This window comes from Cetorhinus maximus, chromosome 22 (genome assembly GCF_964194155.1).
Source record: "Cetorhinus maximus chromosome 22, sCetMax3.hap1.1, whole genome shotgun sequence".
NCBI classification, from domain to species: domain Eukaryota; kingdom Metazoa; phylum Chordata; class Chondrichthyes; order Lamniformes; family Cetorhinidae; genus Cetorhinus; species Cetorhinus maximus.
Genome location: NC_135900.1, coordinates 75,853,927 through 75,871,570, shown reverse-complemented (window position 1 = coordinate 75,871,570; position 17,644 = coordinate 75,853,927). Strand labels below are relative to the sequence as shown.

General features: G+C 43.2%; 1 protein-coding gene across 4 annotated transcripts in view; it reads right to left on the bottom strand.

Moving 5' to 3' along the window:
* Positions 1-2,889: 2,889 nt before the first annotated feature.
* Positions 2,890-17,644, bottom strand: part of cnot4b (CCR4-NOT transcription complex, subunit 4b) — a 143,711-nt gene continuing 128,956 nt past the window's right edge. For all 4 annotated transcript variants that reach the window (XM_078568535.1, XM_078568537.1, XM_078568536.1 and 1 more), the window contains one exon: positions 2,890-4,098. In XM_078568535.1, the coding sequence (XP_078424661.1) occupies positions 3,803-4,098 (296 nt within the window). In that variant the 3' untranslated portion in view covers positions 2,890-3,802. The remainder of the gene's footprint in view (positions 4,099-17,644) is intronic.

Below are 17,644 nucleotides of genomic sequence, written 5' to 3'. Positions count from 1 at the left end.
AACCCCGTGCTGTTCCTGTCCTGGGAGTGTTTGATGGGGACAGTGTAGAGGGAGCTTTACTCTGTACCTAACGCTGTGCTGTACCTGTCCTGGGAGTGTTTGATGGGGACAGTGTAGAGGGAGTTTTACTCTGTACCTAACGCTGTGCTGTACCTGTCCTGGGAGTGTTTGATGGGGACAGTGTAGAGGGAGTTTTACTCTGTACCTAACGCTGTGCTCTACCTGTCCTAGGAGTATTTGATGGAATAGTGTAGAGGGAGCTTTACTCTATACCTAACGCTGTGCTGTACCTGTCCTGGGAGTGTTTGATGGGACAATATAATGGGAGCTTGACTCTATTTAACCCTGTGGTGTACCTGCCCTAGGTGTGTTTGATGGAACTGTGTGGTGGGAGATTAACTCTGTATCTAACATATTGCAAATTTACCATCTGCAGATCAAGCCTGAGCTTTTGAAGAGCTCTTCGTATCAGTGGAACATGCTTAGGATGTCAGGGGCTTCAGATATGGATGGGAGATATGGGTGTTATGTCCGCAGCCAGGGGTGTCATTTTTTCCTGTAAAGGCACCAAGCTTAGCATCCATCTCCAGGGGGATGGTATGGAAATCCATCACAGTGCTGTCAGGAGCAGGAGCCAATGCCCAGTAATCTCAACCCCACGCCGTCTGTTTTGAATTTATTGACACAGTCCCCACTGATGCCCCTGAATTCTCAAACTGTCACGGTGTGGTTTGAACTCATCTCCCTTGGATTTTTAAACGAGGCCTCAGTGTTCCCTGGCCTGTAACATATTCACTACACTGCTTTACCCGTGGATAAGTAAATTTCTAATTTATTGTAGTCACACTTGCTCCTTTAAGTTAACAGTGTGTATCCAAGTTCAAGATGGCTTCAGCTTAATTCTAAACCCGAATAAGTCCTTCCAGCCAAGCAGAATGCGCAATTAAGTCAACTCGAGGGTCTCCTACTCAGTTAATATTCTGCCCTGCTACTCATGGGCCAAGGCATTACTGTCGCAATGAAGCCAATACATTCACCCAGTTCCGCATTCTAGAAACTGCTTAGAAGCTACTTATTATGCCAGCTAGCTGTCTCTGTGACAGTATACAAGCACATTAGCTCTCAATGCCCTATCTGGCTATCTCTGTGAAACTTCTCAACCCCTCCACTGTCTCTGATTTGTCGGCTTGTCCAACATCAGGCACTGGATGAGCAGAAATGTCTTCCAATGAAAAATTGGGAAGACAGAAATTATTGTCTTTGGACCCCTCCCCCAACTACATCCCCCTTTCTGTGCACTTTTCCAGACTGAACCAAACTGGACACAACCTTCCTGTCGTATCTGAGCTAAGCTTTTGATCACATATGCGTTCTATTACCAAGGCTGCCTAATTCCCAGCTCAGTAACATCACCTGACTCTGCCCCTGCCTCAGCTCCTCTGCTGTTGAAGCCCTCATCCATGCCTTTATTACCTCTGGACATGATTATACCAATTTCCCCTTGCCAGCTTCTTCCACCCTCCGTTAACTTGAGCTCGTTCAAATCTGCTACCCAGATCTCTACTTGCACCAAGTCCTTTTGCCAAACACCCATGCCTGCCAACCTACATTGGTATCTAGTCCAGAAATGCCTTGATTTTAAAATTCTCATTCATGAGCTTCAAATCTCATGTGTTGTGGTGTTAGTTTCGCATCTACCTATCTGTAACCTTTACCAGCCTTACAATTCTCTAAGATATCTGTGCTCCAACGATTCTAGGCTCTTGAGCATCCCCAAATTTAATCACTCCACCATTGATAGCTGCTTCGTGCCACAGCCCTAAGTTCTGGAATTCTCTCCTCAAACCATTCTCCTCTAACACTTTTTGAAACTCAATTCTTTGATCAAATATTTGATTATATTTTTATGTCTCCTTATGTGGTTTGTCAAATTTTGTTCATATAATAGTGAAACATTTTGGGATTTTTTTAACCATATTAAAGGTACTATAAAAAAGGCTGTTGATGTAATAGTACACAAGCAGATTACTTCACATGTACCTAGCCATCTCAACCCTCAGTTATAGTCCATTTAGTCTGAGGCTGAAGCACAAGGCTGTGCCCAGTTACCATCCAGTTTGGTACTTCTTGACTTTCACTTGTTGCAGTTTCCAAACATAAATGCCTCCTGCAAAAATGTCACTTTCTTGCATTTTGGATCTGGGGCAGAGACTTCTTCAGAGTTGGTTAATAATTATTCGGGGTGCTTGAGGTTGGGTTCATATTCACAGGGGTTCCTTGGGAGTTGAGAGTTGCATGCAATATGTGGGAGTTGGTTAATAATTGCAAAAGGTCCTTGGGAGTTGTTCACTACTTGCAGGGGATCCTCAGATGTGATAAAGATTCATGGGGTTGGGGGGGTGCAGGGGTGGTGGTGTTTGGCAGTTGGGTTAATATTCACAAGGGATCTTCAGGAGTTGGGTTCATATTTGCATTGAGTCATCGGGAGTTTGGTAATTATTCAGGGGATTCAGGAGTTAATTCGTATTCAAAGATCATCCTTGGGAATTAGCTCAATTCACAAATGGAATTTGGTTAATATTTGTAGGGGGTGTTCTAGGCTTGGCAAATATTTAGAGTGGGTGCTCAGCTGTTGGGTATTAGAAACAGGGTGCTCACGTGTTAGTCAGTATTTGCAGGGAGTCTTTCAGAGTTTCTCAGGTCACAGGGGCTCTGCATGAATGGCGTACCCAGGCACCCTACACAGACTCTGTACAAGATGTCTGACTTCCACAAAACTGACTTAGTCATAGGTCATTCCACAGCACCAGACACAGCTATGTTGGTTTGTTAGTGATGCACGTGGGTGAATGCAAGAACAGACACATAGGTAGACAAAACGCGGCAGGGTCAAGTATTCTTTTTTTATTATTTAAGATTTAGTTTCGAATCTGAAGAGGTACATTTTTAGTTTTAGCGTCAAGGTTAACCACACTCTCTTCAAATACTGCACGATGTCCAGAACCTACAGATTACTTGAAGCGGCAGGCAGAGTTTCAAGAAGTTGTGCTCCTGATGAATGAAGTGACCCCCAATGCAGTGCTATCCCAGAGCTCCCATTCCAGTGAATTTTAAATGCCAAGAGAGACAGACAGACACAGAGAAAGACAGATAAAGAAATGAGTATATACCACTCTGTGTTCAGCAGTTCTTTTATTGTCGTCTAGGTATTAAATTTGTGAATGCTTTTTAAAACATATTTCTTGTATTATTTATTTAAGCTAAAGTCAAAATTAAAAAAATCAATTTGTTTTAGTCAACTCATCCACTCCTCAGCTACATGCCCATATATAACCAAGAATCAAAATGCTTACCCAGCATGCCACTCCCCCGCTGACCGTGAACTTAAACATTGTTACTTATAAGTTATGAATTTTGACACCAGCTCTCCTGATGATTTACTGTGTAGTTTTCACATTCACCCAACATGTAGTGGGTTTTCCCGAAATGTGATGCATAATTTGATATCGCAAGTAGTACAGGCACAATGGGCCAAATGGCTTCATTCGATGCTGTATTAGTCTATTGTTCTATGTAGCTCGTGGATTAGACACTGGTCAGCGGGAGGCACTACAGCCCACCCAAGTGGGGAGCATGCCGTCAAGAGACTGATGAGCAGAAAAATCTCCCGGTAATTCTAAAGTAACGCTGCGATTGCATTGCATCTGGCACTGATCAGGAACTGAGATTATGTGTACTGAGGGAGAGAGAAAAAAGAAAGAGAAAGAGAGGGAAAGAGAAGAGGGGAGTAAATCAGTTTTCCTTAGTGACGATCCAATGTAGAGCTCTGTAGAAGATCTGTGGGGGTTTTGTTGGGGGGTCTGAAGGTGGTCTGGAAGCCTGGAGGTGGAGAGTGAAAGTTGCCGGGGTTGGAGGGTGGAGGGTAGGGGGCCCAGCCAGCTCTGTGCAAGGGGATCTGTGTGTTGAAGGGGTTACTGTGCCCTGTCTGTGCTGCTGTGGGGCCGTCTATTTCTGTCAGCGTCTGGAGCGACTTCAGCCAATGTGGAGGGTTTTCATCTTGCAGTGTGTCTAAACTGTTCCCCGTGGATGCTGGCACACCTGTGGAGAGAAAACACACATGTTGGACACCAGTTTGAGAACTCAATGTTCACTCATACACTAAAACATTCTATAATACTGAAGTGGCATTCTACAGCACAAGGTGGGGGGGGGCTATTCAGCCCAAATACAGAAATAGAGTTGGAGAATGGGATTGACTGGATTGCTCTGCAGAGAGCCGGCATGGACTCGATGGGCCGAATGGCCTCCTTCACTGCCTGAATGACGATGACTCTATGTCCATACCTGCTCTTTGAAAGAGCTATCAATTAGTCTCACTACCCTGTAGCCCTAAAACTTCAAGTGTATATCCACTTCTTTTTTCAAAGTTACGAACGAATGTTTCCACCACCATTTCAGACATCGCATTCCAGATCATGACACTGCATAAAAAACACTCATGCCCCCCTCCCCACACCCCCCAAAGCTCTCTACAAAATCGCTTTAACTTTCTTTGCTCTAAGCAGAACAAGCCTAGCTTTTCTAGTCTCTCCAGTGCTAGCGAGCTAGGTGAAAACTTGCTCTGGGAAAACAAACACTCAACACAAAAGCCCCTGTCAACGTGCCCTTGTTGCCCTTTGGCCTCTCTGATGACTGGGGTTATCCAGTAAGTAGTTAAGGCACATGGGCCAGGAAGGTCAGAGACCTGGCTAGAGACGCATTATGGAATCTGAGCAGGGTGGAAGCAACTGCAGAAGGGGAGAGCAGATCAAAGACCTTCATTAAAAAGGAAAGATTTTTTTTAAAAAAAAGCAAATTTGAAAGCAGTGCACAGGCAGAAAGGTTATATGGATTTTGGAAGCAGTCCACAGAGTTAGGGATGAAAAACTAAACATTCTGAGAGTGAGCAAATGGAGCAAACACAATCAGTGAATCAAGGTGGGCCCAGGAAAGGCTGGAAAAGTAGAACGAGGATTATGAAGTCCATTTTCTGTGACATGAGGAGTTCTTTGAGGAAGGAGATGACAGGTGAGGGAGGCAAATGCTGAACCATTCCAGATTTGAAGGGAAGCTGTCAAAAGCAGCATCTGAGTTTCAACAGTCAAGCTCAGAGAAAAAAAAAGTTCAGGGGTTGGAAAAAGGCAGATCCGATAGGGCATGCGAAGTTCAACACAGGGTTACAGAATGCGGAGATTATACAGCAGCAGGATAAGTTTGAGCACATGGTCAAGCAGGTTGGAGAGGAGGCAGGAGGGACACTGGTATGATTGAGAGCCAAGCAGAATGAGTTTGGCAGCAAATAATGTATAGCAACAACCCTGAGCCAATGGTGAGACCAGAGATCTAGAGCTGGGTAACATTGCCATATAGATGGAAACTTTGCCTGTTAATCATCAGCGGAGGAGAAGGAATTACATGAATAGGAGCAGAGAGCTCTACTGGTATACTGGCCAATATTTTTCCCTCAAACATCATCACAATGGATTATCTGGTCATTTATTTGCTAATTATGAGACTTTGCTTTGCGGAATGTGGCTGTTGCATTTTCTGACATCACAGTGAATGTACTTCAAAAGGAGTCCACTGATTGTGCAATGTTTTGGGGCATCCCAGGGATGTGACAGGTGCTATGCAAATTCTCAGATTTCCTAAAATTCATTGTTGAATCACATCTGTCTGTCCAATTGAGTGAAGGGAAGCTTTAGAATAGCATTTACTAACTCGAATATCCTGCACAGTTGTACATTGTTCTGCTTACCACTGATGAAAGTCTGCCATGTTCTCAAGAGTGCTGTTTCTAGGCTTAGTGAATGAGTAAGAATAATAGACAATACACTTCATGTACCATCAGATCTCTACCCCAGTGTTAGTGACAAATAAGTCCCCCACCAGTACTGCACCCATATTATACAGTGACAGACAAGTCCCCCACCAGTACTGCACCCATATTATACAGTGACAGACAAGTCCCCCACCAGTACTGCACCCATGTTATACAGTGACAGACAAGTCCCCCACCAGTACTGCACCCATGTTATACAGTGACAGACGAGTCCCCACCAGTACTGCACCCATGTTATACAGTGACAGATGAGTCCCCACCAGTACTGCGCCCATGTTATACAGTGACAGACCTGCCCCATTGGTACTGTACCCCAGTGTTGCTACACAGCTCAACACCGATTTGGAGCAGTATTTACAATTATTCTACTGCATGATTTATACAGTTCAAGCTAACGGAGTAGGAAAATGTTACGCACCCATTATACTCCACTGAAATCCTAGTGGCAGCACAATGAAATAATAGGAAAGGAAATTTAATTAAAGTCTTATCTTTTACCCGAAGGTCACTCATTGATTGGAAGCTAGATTTCAGACATTCATTCGATGGATTGGTTTACTATCTGCCAAGGAATAGAAGCCAGCGGTAGATATTCATTAAGAGGAGATACGAGGGGCTCCCGACTCATTAATGAAGCTGCACTGACACAGATTTCTGGATATAGGGTGAGAGGCTATTCCTGATATTTACATCAACCATCTGCTGTCCCAATTTAGAATGAAGACTAACTACAGGGAAATATTGCTAGTTAATTTCTGAATTAACAGAAACAGGGGCACTTTGGTAATATTCATCATTACTCCTCCCCACCTGTGGCAATCACAATTTTCTATAGACCGACAGGAAAGACCAAGAAACCAAGATCAAAGCAGTACAGTGTTCAAGCTCTTTTAGTAGCCAATTTCTTCCATCCCCCCACCTCCTGTAGGTAACATCTCTTGCTAGGTTACAGTTCTGTAGAGGTTTTGCGCCCAAGGGCCCATTCTATTGGTGTGAGCCTAGACACAGTCAGCTATTTGACCACAACTTGCACCCATACACTAAGTACACCTAGTGACCCAACTTACAAAAGGATGGGAAGAGACCAAATTTATTTAGTCCATGATGTGTGGACTTAGCTGCTGGAATTATGATGATATAACTGTTTAGCGAAGGCCCCCATTAAATTATTTAGTTCTGCCGAAGGGCCATGAGGGCTCGAAACGTTGACTGATTTCTTCTCCGCCGATGCTGCCAGACTTGCTGAGTTTTTCCAGGTAATTCTGTTTTTAAATTATTAGGTTTGTTGTGTTGTATTGGAGAATTGGGTGGATGGTGACACTGGGAATTAAACTGTCAGTAAGAGCTGGGACATGTTGACCAACTTGCAAATAGGGATCCCTGATGCTTGTGGTTGCCTGAACACTTCTTAAAATTGGGCAAAATCCAGGATTCTCTCAAACTTCTGGAAGTTTCCCACCCCACATCTGAAGCATTAACCCAGCTTTTTTTCCTTTCAGGTGCCAGTGAGCTGGTTGTGTTTTTATAGGCTTTTCTCAATTCTGCATTCTGAACACTTGCTTGAACAGGAGACACGATGGGCCAAAGGGCCTGTTTCTGTGCTGTATAACTCTATAGGCGTGCAGAGGGTGAAAAATTCTTAGAGGCGTTCTAACCGCTACCCCAACACATTCTATCCCTGTTTGCCAGTTACCTTTTGAATTCAGCATAATTACCACTTGCTTTCCTAGCACAGAATATCTCCAACTGAAAAAGATCACAGTTCATCTACTCAGCCATGCCAGTGTGGATTTTTGGATTCAGGATTGGGTGTTTTTCTGGAGGTTTCAACACACACCCTCACACATTAAATAGCCTTTTCCCTATTTTAAATATTCCTTGAACTGAAATAAAATATTCAAATAAAATGAGAAAAACTTCATTTAATGCCTTTTCTCCTGTTGTTCACAGCAACATCTTGTTCAGAGAGCATGATGAGTTGAGTGTCCGGGACAATCCTGGGGGGAGTGGGGGTTGCAACCCTATTTGGAGTAAGCACACTTCAGGGAATATTCAGCCCTTGAGATACTTTATATATATTGAATATGCCATGCCCAACAAGAAGTGTCTGCAAATTTCTGACTGGTTTTATTTGATCTGAATGTACTGTCAGTCAGTCGGCTTGGGGCACTTCCAGAAGTTTGAGAGTATCCTAGGCTTTGCCCGATTTTAATAAGTCTCCAGGCGACCACAAGTATTAGGGACCCCAATTTGCAAGTTGGTCAACATGTCCCAGCTCTTATAGACAGTTTAATTCCCAGTGTCACCATGCACCCAATTCTCCAATACAACACAAGCCTAATAATTTAATGGGGACCTTCGCAAAACAGTTATAGCATCATAATTCCAGCAGCTAAGTCCACACATCATGGACCAAATAGATTTGGTCCCTTCCCAACCTTTCCCAAGTTGGGTTACCAGGTGTACTTAGCGTATAGGTGCCATATATGCACGCCATCATGTTGTACATAGTTATATAATATCTGCAGTATAGGAACAGGTCACTTCAACCCTACAGGTGTACGCTGGTGTTTATGCTCTACATGAGTCTCCTTGCACTCTTCATCTAGCCCCATCAATATCTGTCCCCCTCTGCCTCGTGTCTACGTAGCTTCCCCTTATCTATATCGGTCACTTAACCACGTCCTGTAGCATGAGTTCCATATTCTGACCACTCTAGGCTAAAGAAGTTTCTCTTACCGTCCCCACCGGAAATATTAGTAACCGTTTTCAATCCATGACCTTTAGTTTCAGTCTCACCCATAAGTAGAAACATCTCTAAAGTCTATCCTATGTTACTCCTTCATAATCTTAAAGCCCTCGATTACATCAGCCTCAGCCTTTTCTTTTCTAGAGAAAAAAGCCCCAGTCTGTGCATTCTTCCTTAATGGGTGCAACCTCTCAATTCTAGTTTAATTCCAGTAAATGATTGTTGCATCTTCTCAAGTGCTTCTAAATCCTTTGTAGATGGAAACTAGAACTGTTCACAGTGCTCCAGTTTTCTTGCAAGTTTAAGATTTCCATTTTTCACATCTCTCTCTCTAGAAATGAACCCCGGTTTTTCCTTTGTTTTATTAATGGCCTTATTAACATGTGGCGCTATTTTTAGTGGTGTGTGTATCTGCAACCCCCAGATCCATCTCTTCCTCTACCCTATTTACACAGTGTTTTCTCAAGAGTATATGGTGATCTTATCCTATCAAAATTTATTACCTCAACTTAACATACATTGAAATTCATTTCTCAATAATGCACCAATTCTACCTGTATTTTGTTGCAGTTTTCCTTTCTACTAAATTTACCCCCTCAGTTTGGCGTCATCTGCAAATTTAGAATAGCATTTCCAATTCCAAGTGTCCAAGTGCAAATAGTTTATGTAGATGGTGAACAATGGTACCAGCAACAATCCTCGTGAAATATCACTTTCCACTTTTTGCCAGTCTGAGTAACTATCTTTAACTCCTACTTTACTTTCTATTTGTAGCCAGTTTGCTATCAAATCTGCTTCTTATTGCCCAACTCTACATGTCCAGACATGTATTAGAAGATTCAGGAGATGTATGATACATCACCTCAAAGTTCCCCAGCACAGATCTGTATCCACCTGTACTTAGCCCAAATGGTACCCTGCTCACGACACAGAGCTTTTTACAGCCAGAAGCACACCATTCAGCATACCAGCTGTGTGCCAGTGCTTATACTTCACAGGAGCCGACTTCCATCCCGCTTCGTCTCTCCCGATCAACATGTTCTTTTATCCCTTTCTAGTTCAAGTAATTATCCTGTTTTCCCTTAAATGCACCTATGCTATTCCACTCCACATGCTAGTGAGTTCCACATTCTCAACACTCTCAAGTACAGAAGTGTCTCCTGAATTTCTCATTGGATTTATTCATGACTATCTTATGGTTATGGCCTCGAGTTCTGAACACTCCACAAGCTACAAAGCACTATCTAGAATCACTCCATGTCTGGAAGGTCACAGTCAATAATGGTGCTGCTTTTCACCACATTCAATCCTAACATTTCAACCAGAATCAATGCTTTACTAACACATTTGTTACATGATCAACTCTCCTGTTTTGCAAGATATTATCAAAAAAGTGTAAAATTACATGAGTTTGACTTTAAAAATCCCCTCAATGTCTCATCAGCAGACAGCAAATGGCAAATATTCCCTCAAAGTTGTTAGAATTAAAACAATAAGCACAGAATTCACACACAGGAGCTCACAACACTACCAGAAAACATCTTAAGCCATAGTTAAGTAACATAATTTAATTGGGACAATTTGCATTTTGATAGCGCCTTTATCGGAAAACATCCCAAGGCACTTCACAGTAGTGTTACCAAACAAAATTTGACACTGAGCCACATAATGAACTACTAGGACAGGCTCAGTCAAAGAGGTAGGTTTAAGGAATGCCTTAAATGAAAAAGGAGGGGTTGAGAAGAAAAGCGGGAAGGTTTTAAGAGGGAATTCTAGACCTTAGGGCCTAAGCAAATAAAGGCACAGTCGCCAAAAGTGGAGCAATTAAAGTCAGGAACGTGCAAGAGGTCAGAGCTGAGGGAATGTAGAGATCGCAGAGGAGTGCAGGATTGGAAGAAGTTAGAGTTAGTGGGGGATTTGAGCAAAGGGCGAAATTTTAAAATCGATGCATTGCCGGATTGGAGCCAATGCAGGTCAGCAAGGACAGCATTGATGGGTGAACGGGACTTGGTGTAAGTTGGGATACTGGCAGCAGGATTTAGCTGACCTCAAGCTTAATGAAGGGTTAAGATGAGAGGGTGACCAGATCAGATTGGAATAGTCAAATCCACAGGTAACAAACACGGATGAGGGTTTCAGCAGATCAGCTAAGGTAGGAGGTGTTACGGTGGTGGAAGCAGGCAGCCTTAAAGATAGGGAAGACATGGAGCAGGAATTCACTGTTCTGGGTCAGACAGGGTGCTAAGGTTGCTAACGGTCAGATTCAGCCTCGGATGGTGCTAGGGGATAGAATTTTTAGTGAGGATCAAAAGCAGTATCTTTGCTCTTCAAGTGGTTAATTCAAAGAAAATGAAAGGAAGACTTGCATTTCTACAGTACCTGAGAGCAAGGTTTGATACTTTTTAAGAGGATAGGTTTGAGGGAGAGAGAGCAACAGCTCGAGAAAACTAAGTGCAGAGAGGGTATGAGGGGAGATAGGAGAGAAACTAGAGAAAGATGAGAATTCAGGGCGAGGGCAGCAGGGAACCTGAAGCTTAGCCCGCTGGGCTAGTAGAAGGGAGGGACACAGCAGAGGCAACTTGTTAGATAGTCTTAATCTTAGTCTACGGGCTGCTCACACATTGTTGATGGTGAAAATGGAAGAGATAGGGAGAGGGATTTCAAATGACGGTTTGCAGGAGAGAACAGAAGCTGGGATTATCTGTGCTTTCCAGGGTGATTCTGGAATAGTGAACAGTTTTAGTAGACTAGGGCAGGACCCAATAGTGCTTTAGGTGGTCCAGCCAGATCTGGCAATGGATGGCTAAATCAATTGTCTTCCATATCCTTTCAAGTCTGTGCCCCTTTGACCGATGGAAGTAGTGATGAGGGCTGTACCAAGGTGAATGGCCAAGTTGAGAGTGAGTAATGGGTCTTACTGGGGACTAGGGCAAAGGTGGAGGTAAGGAAGCAGTTGGACAAATCAGAAGCTGCAGAAATGTTGTGGTGAACAAAGGGTCAAAGTTTAGACAGTTGGGATTTTGAAAGAGCAGCAAATTAATTGGGGAATAATGTGTTTTCCAGGGGCTGATATAGAAAGAAATAGGGTTGGGGACCAGAAGGAGGATGTAGGTGGAAAGTGATCACAGATGGCCTTATCTGTAATGAATATGATGGGGCTGGCAAGACCACGTGAGATGGCAAGGTCAAGGAGGTAGCCATGAATATGGGTTGGGGAATTACATGGAAGGAGGGATTTAGGGAGAAGAGGGCAATAAACTCAGAGAGAGAGAGAGAGAGCGCATGATGAGTTGAGATGGAGTTTGAAATCGCCAAGAAAGGAAATTATTTGGTACAGAGGTGGAGGGAGGAAAGCAGAGTAGATATTTGAGTGAGAAAATTTTATTATACTTGTACAGGAGGATTTTGAGTGGGGGGTAAGGAGGGCTGGAACAAGGAAACATGCTCAAAGGAGGAGAAAGTGGCGGAGGAATAGGGGACCAGGCTAAGGTGAGATTTGGTGATGAGTGCCACGTGGCTGTGACGGTCTTGAAAAGGCAAAGAATCTGGCCTGATCAGATTAGCTCAAAGGATTTTGTCATAACAACACAAACTGACATCTTGAAACTTACAACAATTACTGCCCCTACAGAATTGGCTTTGAGCTATTTTCAAATCCCTGGGCAACACAAAATAAACTCTTCCCACTATTTTAACACATGATTGTTACAACACTGCAATCAAACCATTCATATAGAAAACATCAACACAAACAATAAAACCTTTTCCTCCTCTAGCCAAGATTGGTTTCTGTGCTATAATGTCTTTGACGGAGCGGATTCTTGACAGGGTATTACCCTGGCTGGGGAATCGAGAACATGGGGACACAGGCTCAGGATAAGGGGTCTATCATTTAGAACCGAGATGAGGAGGAATTTCTTCAATCAGGGTTGTGCATCTTTGAAATTTGCTACCCCAGAGGCTGTGGATGCTCACTTGACGAGTATACTCAAGACAGATCAGTAAACGTTTGGGTACTAAGAGAATCAAAGAGCACGGGGAGAGGGCAGGAAATTGGTGTAGCTTTAGATGATCAGTCACGATCTTACTGATTGGTGGAGCAGGCTTGATGGGCTGTCTGATCTAGTCCTGTTCTTATTTCATATGTTCTTAACTCCTCATCTGCTGCAGCCGAGAGCTAGGGCCTGCCTGGGGGATCCAGAAAGTGCACTTTGGATGGCTAACAATATAAATGGTACTTTTAAATTCAGTTGGTTTAATAGTACAAACCAACACTGGAAAGATCACACTCACCAACACCCCACAACGCAGTACATTATCTGTGCATCGATGAGCAATGTCTTTAGTGATATTCTAGAACCAATGAAATTTAATGAGGGAATCACTAAACAGGAAGTTCAAGTTAACATGAATAGGCCCAACTACTCCCAGCTCAGTAAATCTAGCCAGTGAATAGCTGAGCCACCCAGAACAAGAGGTACTAGGATGATCTGAGCCTGGCAGTGATCAAAACATTACAACTAACCTCAACCAGAGTTCAACACACCCGCTTGCCAACCAATGACTCCTTCTGGAAGTGTATACCTTGAGAGAGTTAGCAGTTTGTTAAAGATCATCTTACTCTGGGCTACTCGGGCAGATACCGGGGAATACCTGACAGACAAAATTCCACCCGGGGTGGGGGAGGAAGGCCCAGCAGCTCCAGGGCTGCACTGGGAGACAATTGGCAATTGTGGATCTACACCTAATGCAGGAACCAGAGCATTTAGGAGCAAAGCAATTTGATGCAAAGAGAGAGAATGGCCAAGGCTTAATTTTATCCAAACCAATTGTAAATGAAGGCCTGAGCATGGAGGAGCTATTAACATGCTATGAGCATGTTGAATAGAATATATCTTGTTTAAATCAGGATACTTGCAGCAATTTATTTCCAACTGAAGTCTGACCAATGCACACAGGAAAAAGTGAAAGTGTGTTTGACAGGCAGCAACACCCACACTAATATTATATGAGCAGCAATGTTCAGATCTGAGCCAGCAGATTGTTGGTGCTGTGTGTTTGGTTGTTGAACCCATTCTTAATGGTGGATCCAATCACAGTGAAGCCTGGAATGACTCCAGGAACTTGCTACACATTGATCTGTTAAGTCCTAGTGGAGAAGCATTCATGTGATGTCTCAGTACATCCGTTCTCACTCACTGCTATTGCTCCTGCCCTTCCGTATTATGCTGTAACTTCTGAGATCTCCCTTGATGCCAACTTGAATAACCAAGACTCCTCATCTATCCACTCCTCCACCTTAAGATGCCAATTAACAAGAATTTAAAACACAGCCAATGTTATTTAAGCACAACCAAAGTGTTGTGTTCAGCTTGGAAGATGACAAAAATGGTGCAGTGGACTTCACATTTACACTATGAAAACCATGAGTAGAACTACAGCTTAAATGTATTCAACAGCCGTTACTAATTAGGTACTGCACATTAAAGCAGCAACCAATGATTCAGTTAGTGCTGAGTCAGTTGACGGGAGGGCAGGTAAGTTCCGTGTGTGAGTGGAGAGAAAAAAAGTGAGCAAATGTTCATTTACAGCCCTGAATAACAAAGGACGAACACGGGTTAATCTCTTTTACTCCAAGGAGAACGAGGGGAACTGGAATAGCGGTGTACAAGATTATGACAGATTTGGATAAGTTAAACAAAGAAAAGCTGTTCCATTATCTGACTGTACAAGGGCTGGGATTTCCAGTTTTAAGGTTTTGGGGAAGCGAATGCAGGAGGGTTAAGGGGAAGTGAATGGTAACGATCTGGAACACGCTTCTACAAGGGTGATGGAGGCTAAGATGATCAATGATCTCAAAAGGAAATTGGATAGACACTTGAGGGAAATAAACCTGCAGAGCTACAGGGATAGAGCAGGGCAATGGGACTGACTGGATTGCTGTACAGAGAGCCAGCATAGACTTGATGGCCTGAATGGCGTACTTCTGTGACTCCATGACTGACTCGTCAGGTGCTGCCTTGTTTAGGGGGCTGTGCTATGACCCACTTGCTGTCAAACTCTTCTCAGCTGTAAAATTGAGAGGATCAGACAGAGCAGAATGGAGATCAGATGCCCAAGAGTCCTCCAACAAGAGTGAAGAATCTCACTTCTACTGAAGCCAAACAGCTTTATTCTGGCCCCAAAATACTATACGGTCAAGGTTAAGTAAACAGTGTTCCAGAGACTTCAAGATTGACGTTTAGATTGGAAGTGAATAGCTCTGCAATTGCAGAGCTCCTGAAGTGCACTGGAAACTTTGTTGTCTCTCTCCATGCTGTGAAGGTATTTGCTGGGAAAGTTACATTAGCTTCTGTTCTACAATTATTTCATGCTGTTCAGGCAGTACCAGCAAACATATTCAACCGATCAACTGGACACCTTTTTCTTTCAGCACTTATGTTCTTGTACAAGAATCTTTAAAATAATGCCGTGACACCATCTGGAGTGGCTTAGCTGGTGAGGTGGAAGGAAGGTTACCATAAGAGTGACCTCAGCTGAAATCAGGGCAGAAAAGGAGAACTATACACCAGCCCAGAGCTTCTCTTCCCTATAAAGAACCCCCAGACCCTAATATAGGAAGAGCCTGGTTTCCATGGCCACAGAGCATCAATTATGACCGTGGTGTCTTGTACTGCATGTGAACTTGAGGATTGCGGGTGGGGAAGTGGTGGCTGAGGTCCTGAAAGTTATTAATGCCAGTAAAAGTTCCCAACTTTGGAAGAAATGGGGTAAATGTGTGACATTTATAGGCAGGGCTCCTGCAACATCTTACAGAAATGGGTTCAGAAGTCAAGCAAAGAGCAATAAAATTATATTAAATGCCAGAGAACACTAAATACCTCTAAGCCCAGTTTTCAAATCATGCTTTAGTTTGCTACTAATCTGGGATTTCAGGACCAAGTCAAACAGAAGGGAGGAATTTATATTTGTATTCACAACCTCAGGACATCCCAAAGCACCTTTGTCAACCAAGTGTACTCCTGAAGTGTACTCACTGTTGTAATGTAGGAAATGTGGAGCCAATTTTCAAAGAACAAGGTGCCACAAACCGCAATGAGATAAATGCCTAATCCATTTCAGTGATCCAGGGTGAGACATAAATACTGGACAGGACCAATGTTTCTTCTAAGCTGTGCAGCAATCTTAAAGTTCCTGCACAGACCATGAATGACAGCCCCTTAAGTTGCCACACAAAAAAATATAGAGCCTGTGCATTTAAACAAATCTATCACACACTACAAAAAAAATTACAGGGTCCATTGTCCAGGGCAATGGGGACAAATTACTTAACTTTACTTCAAGTAGTGCTGCGAGATCCCTTAAATCCATCCAAAAGATGGCGTCTCAGACAGTGCAGCACTGAAGTTTCAGCCTAGGCTGTGTGCTCAAGTTTCTGAAGTGGGACTTGAACCCATTCAGTTCTACCACTGAGCCACAGCTGACTATAGTCCACAGCAAAGTTGAAATAGGTGGTCTTGGGCAAAAAGACTTTAAGGAAGTTCACTCCAATGGACTTTCAAGCAGATTTTGTATACATTACCCAATCTAACTTTGCGGCAATGAAGATGGTTTCAAATATTCTGGGATGGAGAGACTGATGGCGGGTTTCTGTATTGTGTGTGAAATGGGCACAGCAAAAATAAAGGGTTTGTAGCATTGTGCCCTGCCACCACAACCCCACCTCCAAAACTGAAGGAATAAATCATACGGACAAGGACAAGTAAACATCATTGGGCCTGCCTAAATCTAGTTGTCCTGTATCCAATTGCATTTGTTCCTTGCATTGAGCAGGTTGGTATCTTAACACCTCAAATGTGAAGGTGGAAAGGTAACCTAGTAGAGGTTTTTAAAACAATAAAAAGGTTTTGGTGGAGTAGAGGGAGAGTAAGTTTCTACTGATAAGGAAGAACAAAACTAGATGTCATCAATAGAAGATAGGTACCAAGAAATCAAATTGGAAATTCAGAAGGAACTTCTTTACCTAAAGTGTGGTAAGAACATGAAACTGGCGACTTGAGGGAGTGGCTGAGGTGAATAGAATTGATGTATATAAGGGGAAGTTAGATAAGCATTTGAAGGAGAAGGTTATACTGATTGAATTAGATTTGGCTCGAGTGAAGCATAAATGGACTTCTTGGGACAACTGGCCTATTTCTGTGCTGCATATTCCTTACAATTTGACAAACTGTTTCGAATGCCCCAAAGATTGTTTACATTGCAGTAAAATAGACAATTTCATTCCAGTGAACTGCTTCAAGGAAAGAAGTGAGAAGGCAGATGAGATTTGATTGTCCCTGTCCACACTTCAGTTTTGGTTGTTCCACTGGAAGGTGGGCAAGTCGCCATAGTCTGTGCTTGCCACAGGCAAAGAGGCCAAGTCGCTGAAAACCAGTGCTGTTCATTCTCATCACATACAGGACAAGACAGTCACAAGCATACCTACTGTCAACTGGAGCTTGGTGCTCCATGGCGGGGAATCGATTCAAATAAACAGCAATGAAGGCACACAGAAGCAGAAGTTGTAAAAGAGAAGCCTTATTGATTAGATTGAATTTCCCCAAACGTAAACCCCAAGGAAAATAAAAGCCTAAATTCTGAGTTTAATTTTCTTGGAGTATACCAACAATAGGCTTGCTGAGCTACACGGAAACTCATACATATAATTCACAAAATACAAACAAAACATTTGGCCTGGCCACACAGATTCTGTAATGCTGGAAGTTACATGCAATGGCCCCCTGATGGAGGCCAACTGTTGCCGAGGTTTGATACTGCACGCAAGGTAACTAGCAACCTGCTTGCTGAGATGGTACTAGATTTGAAAATTGGGTACCAATTGCAAAGAATGGTACTAACTAATTCACCCATGCTACCAGCTGCTGCAACCCAGGTACGTACAGGCTACTATACAGTTCAGAACACCACCACTCTCTTTCTTTCTGGGGCCTGGGAATCTAAACCAAGTGTGGCAA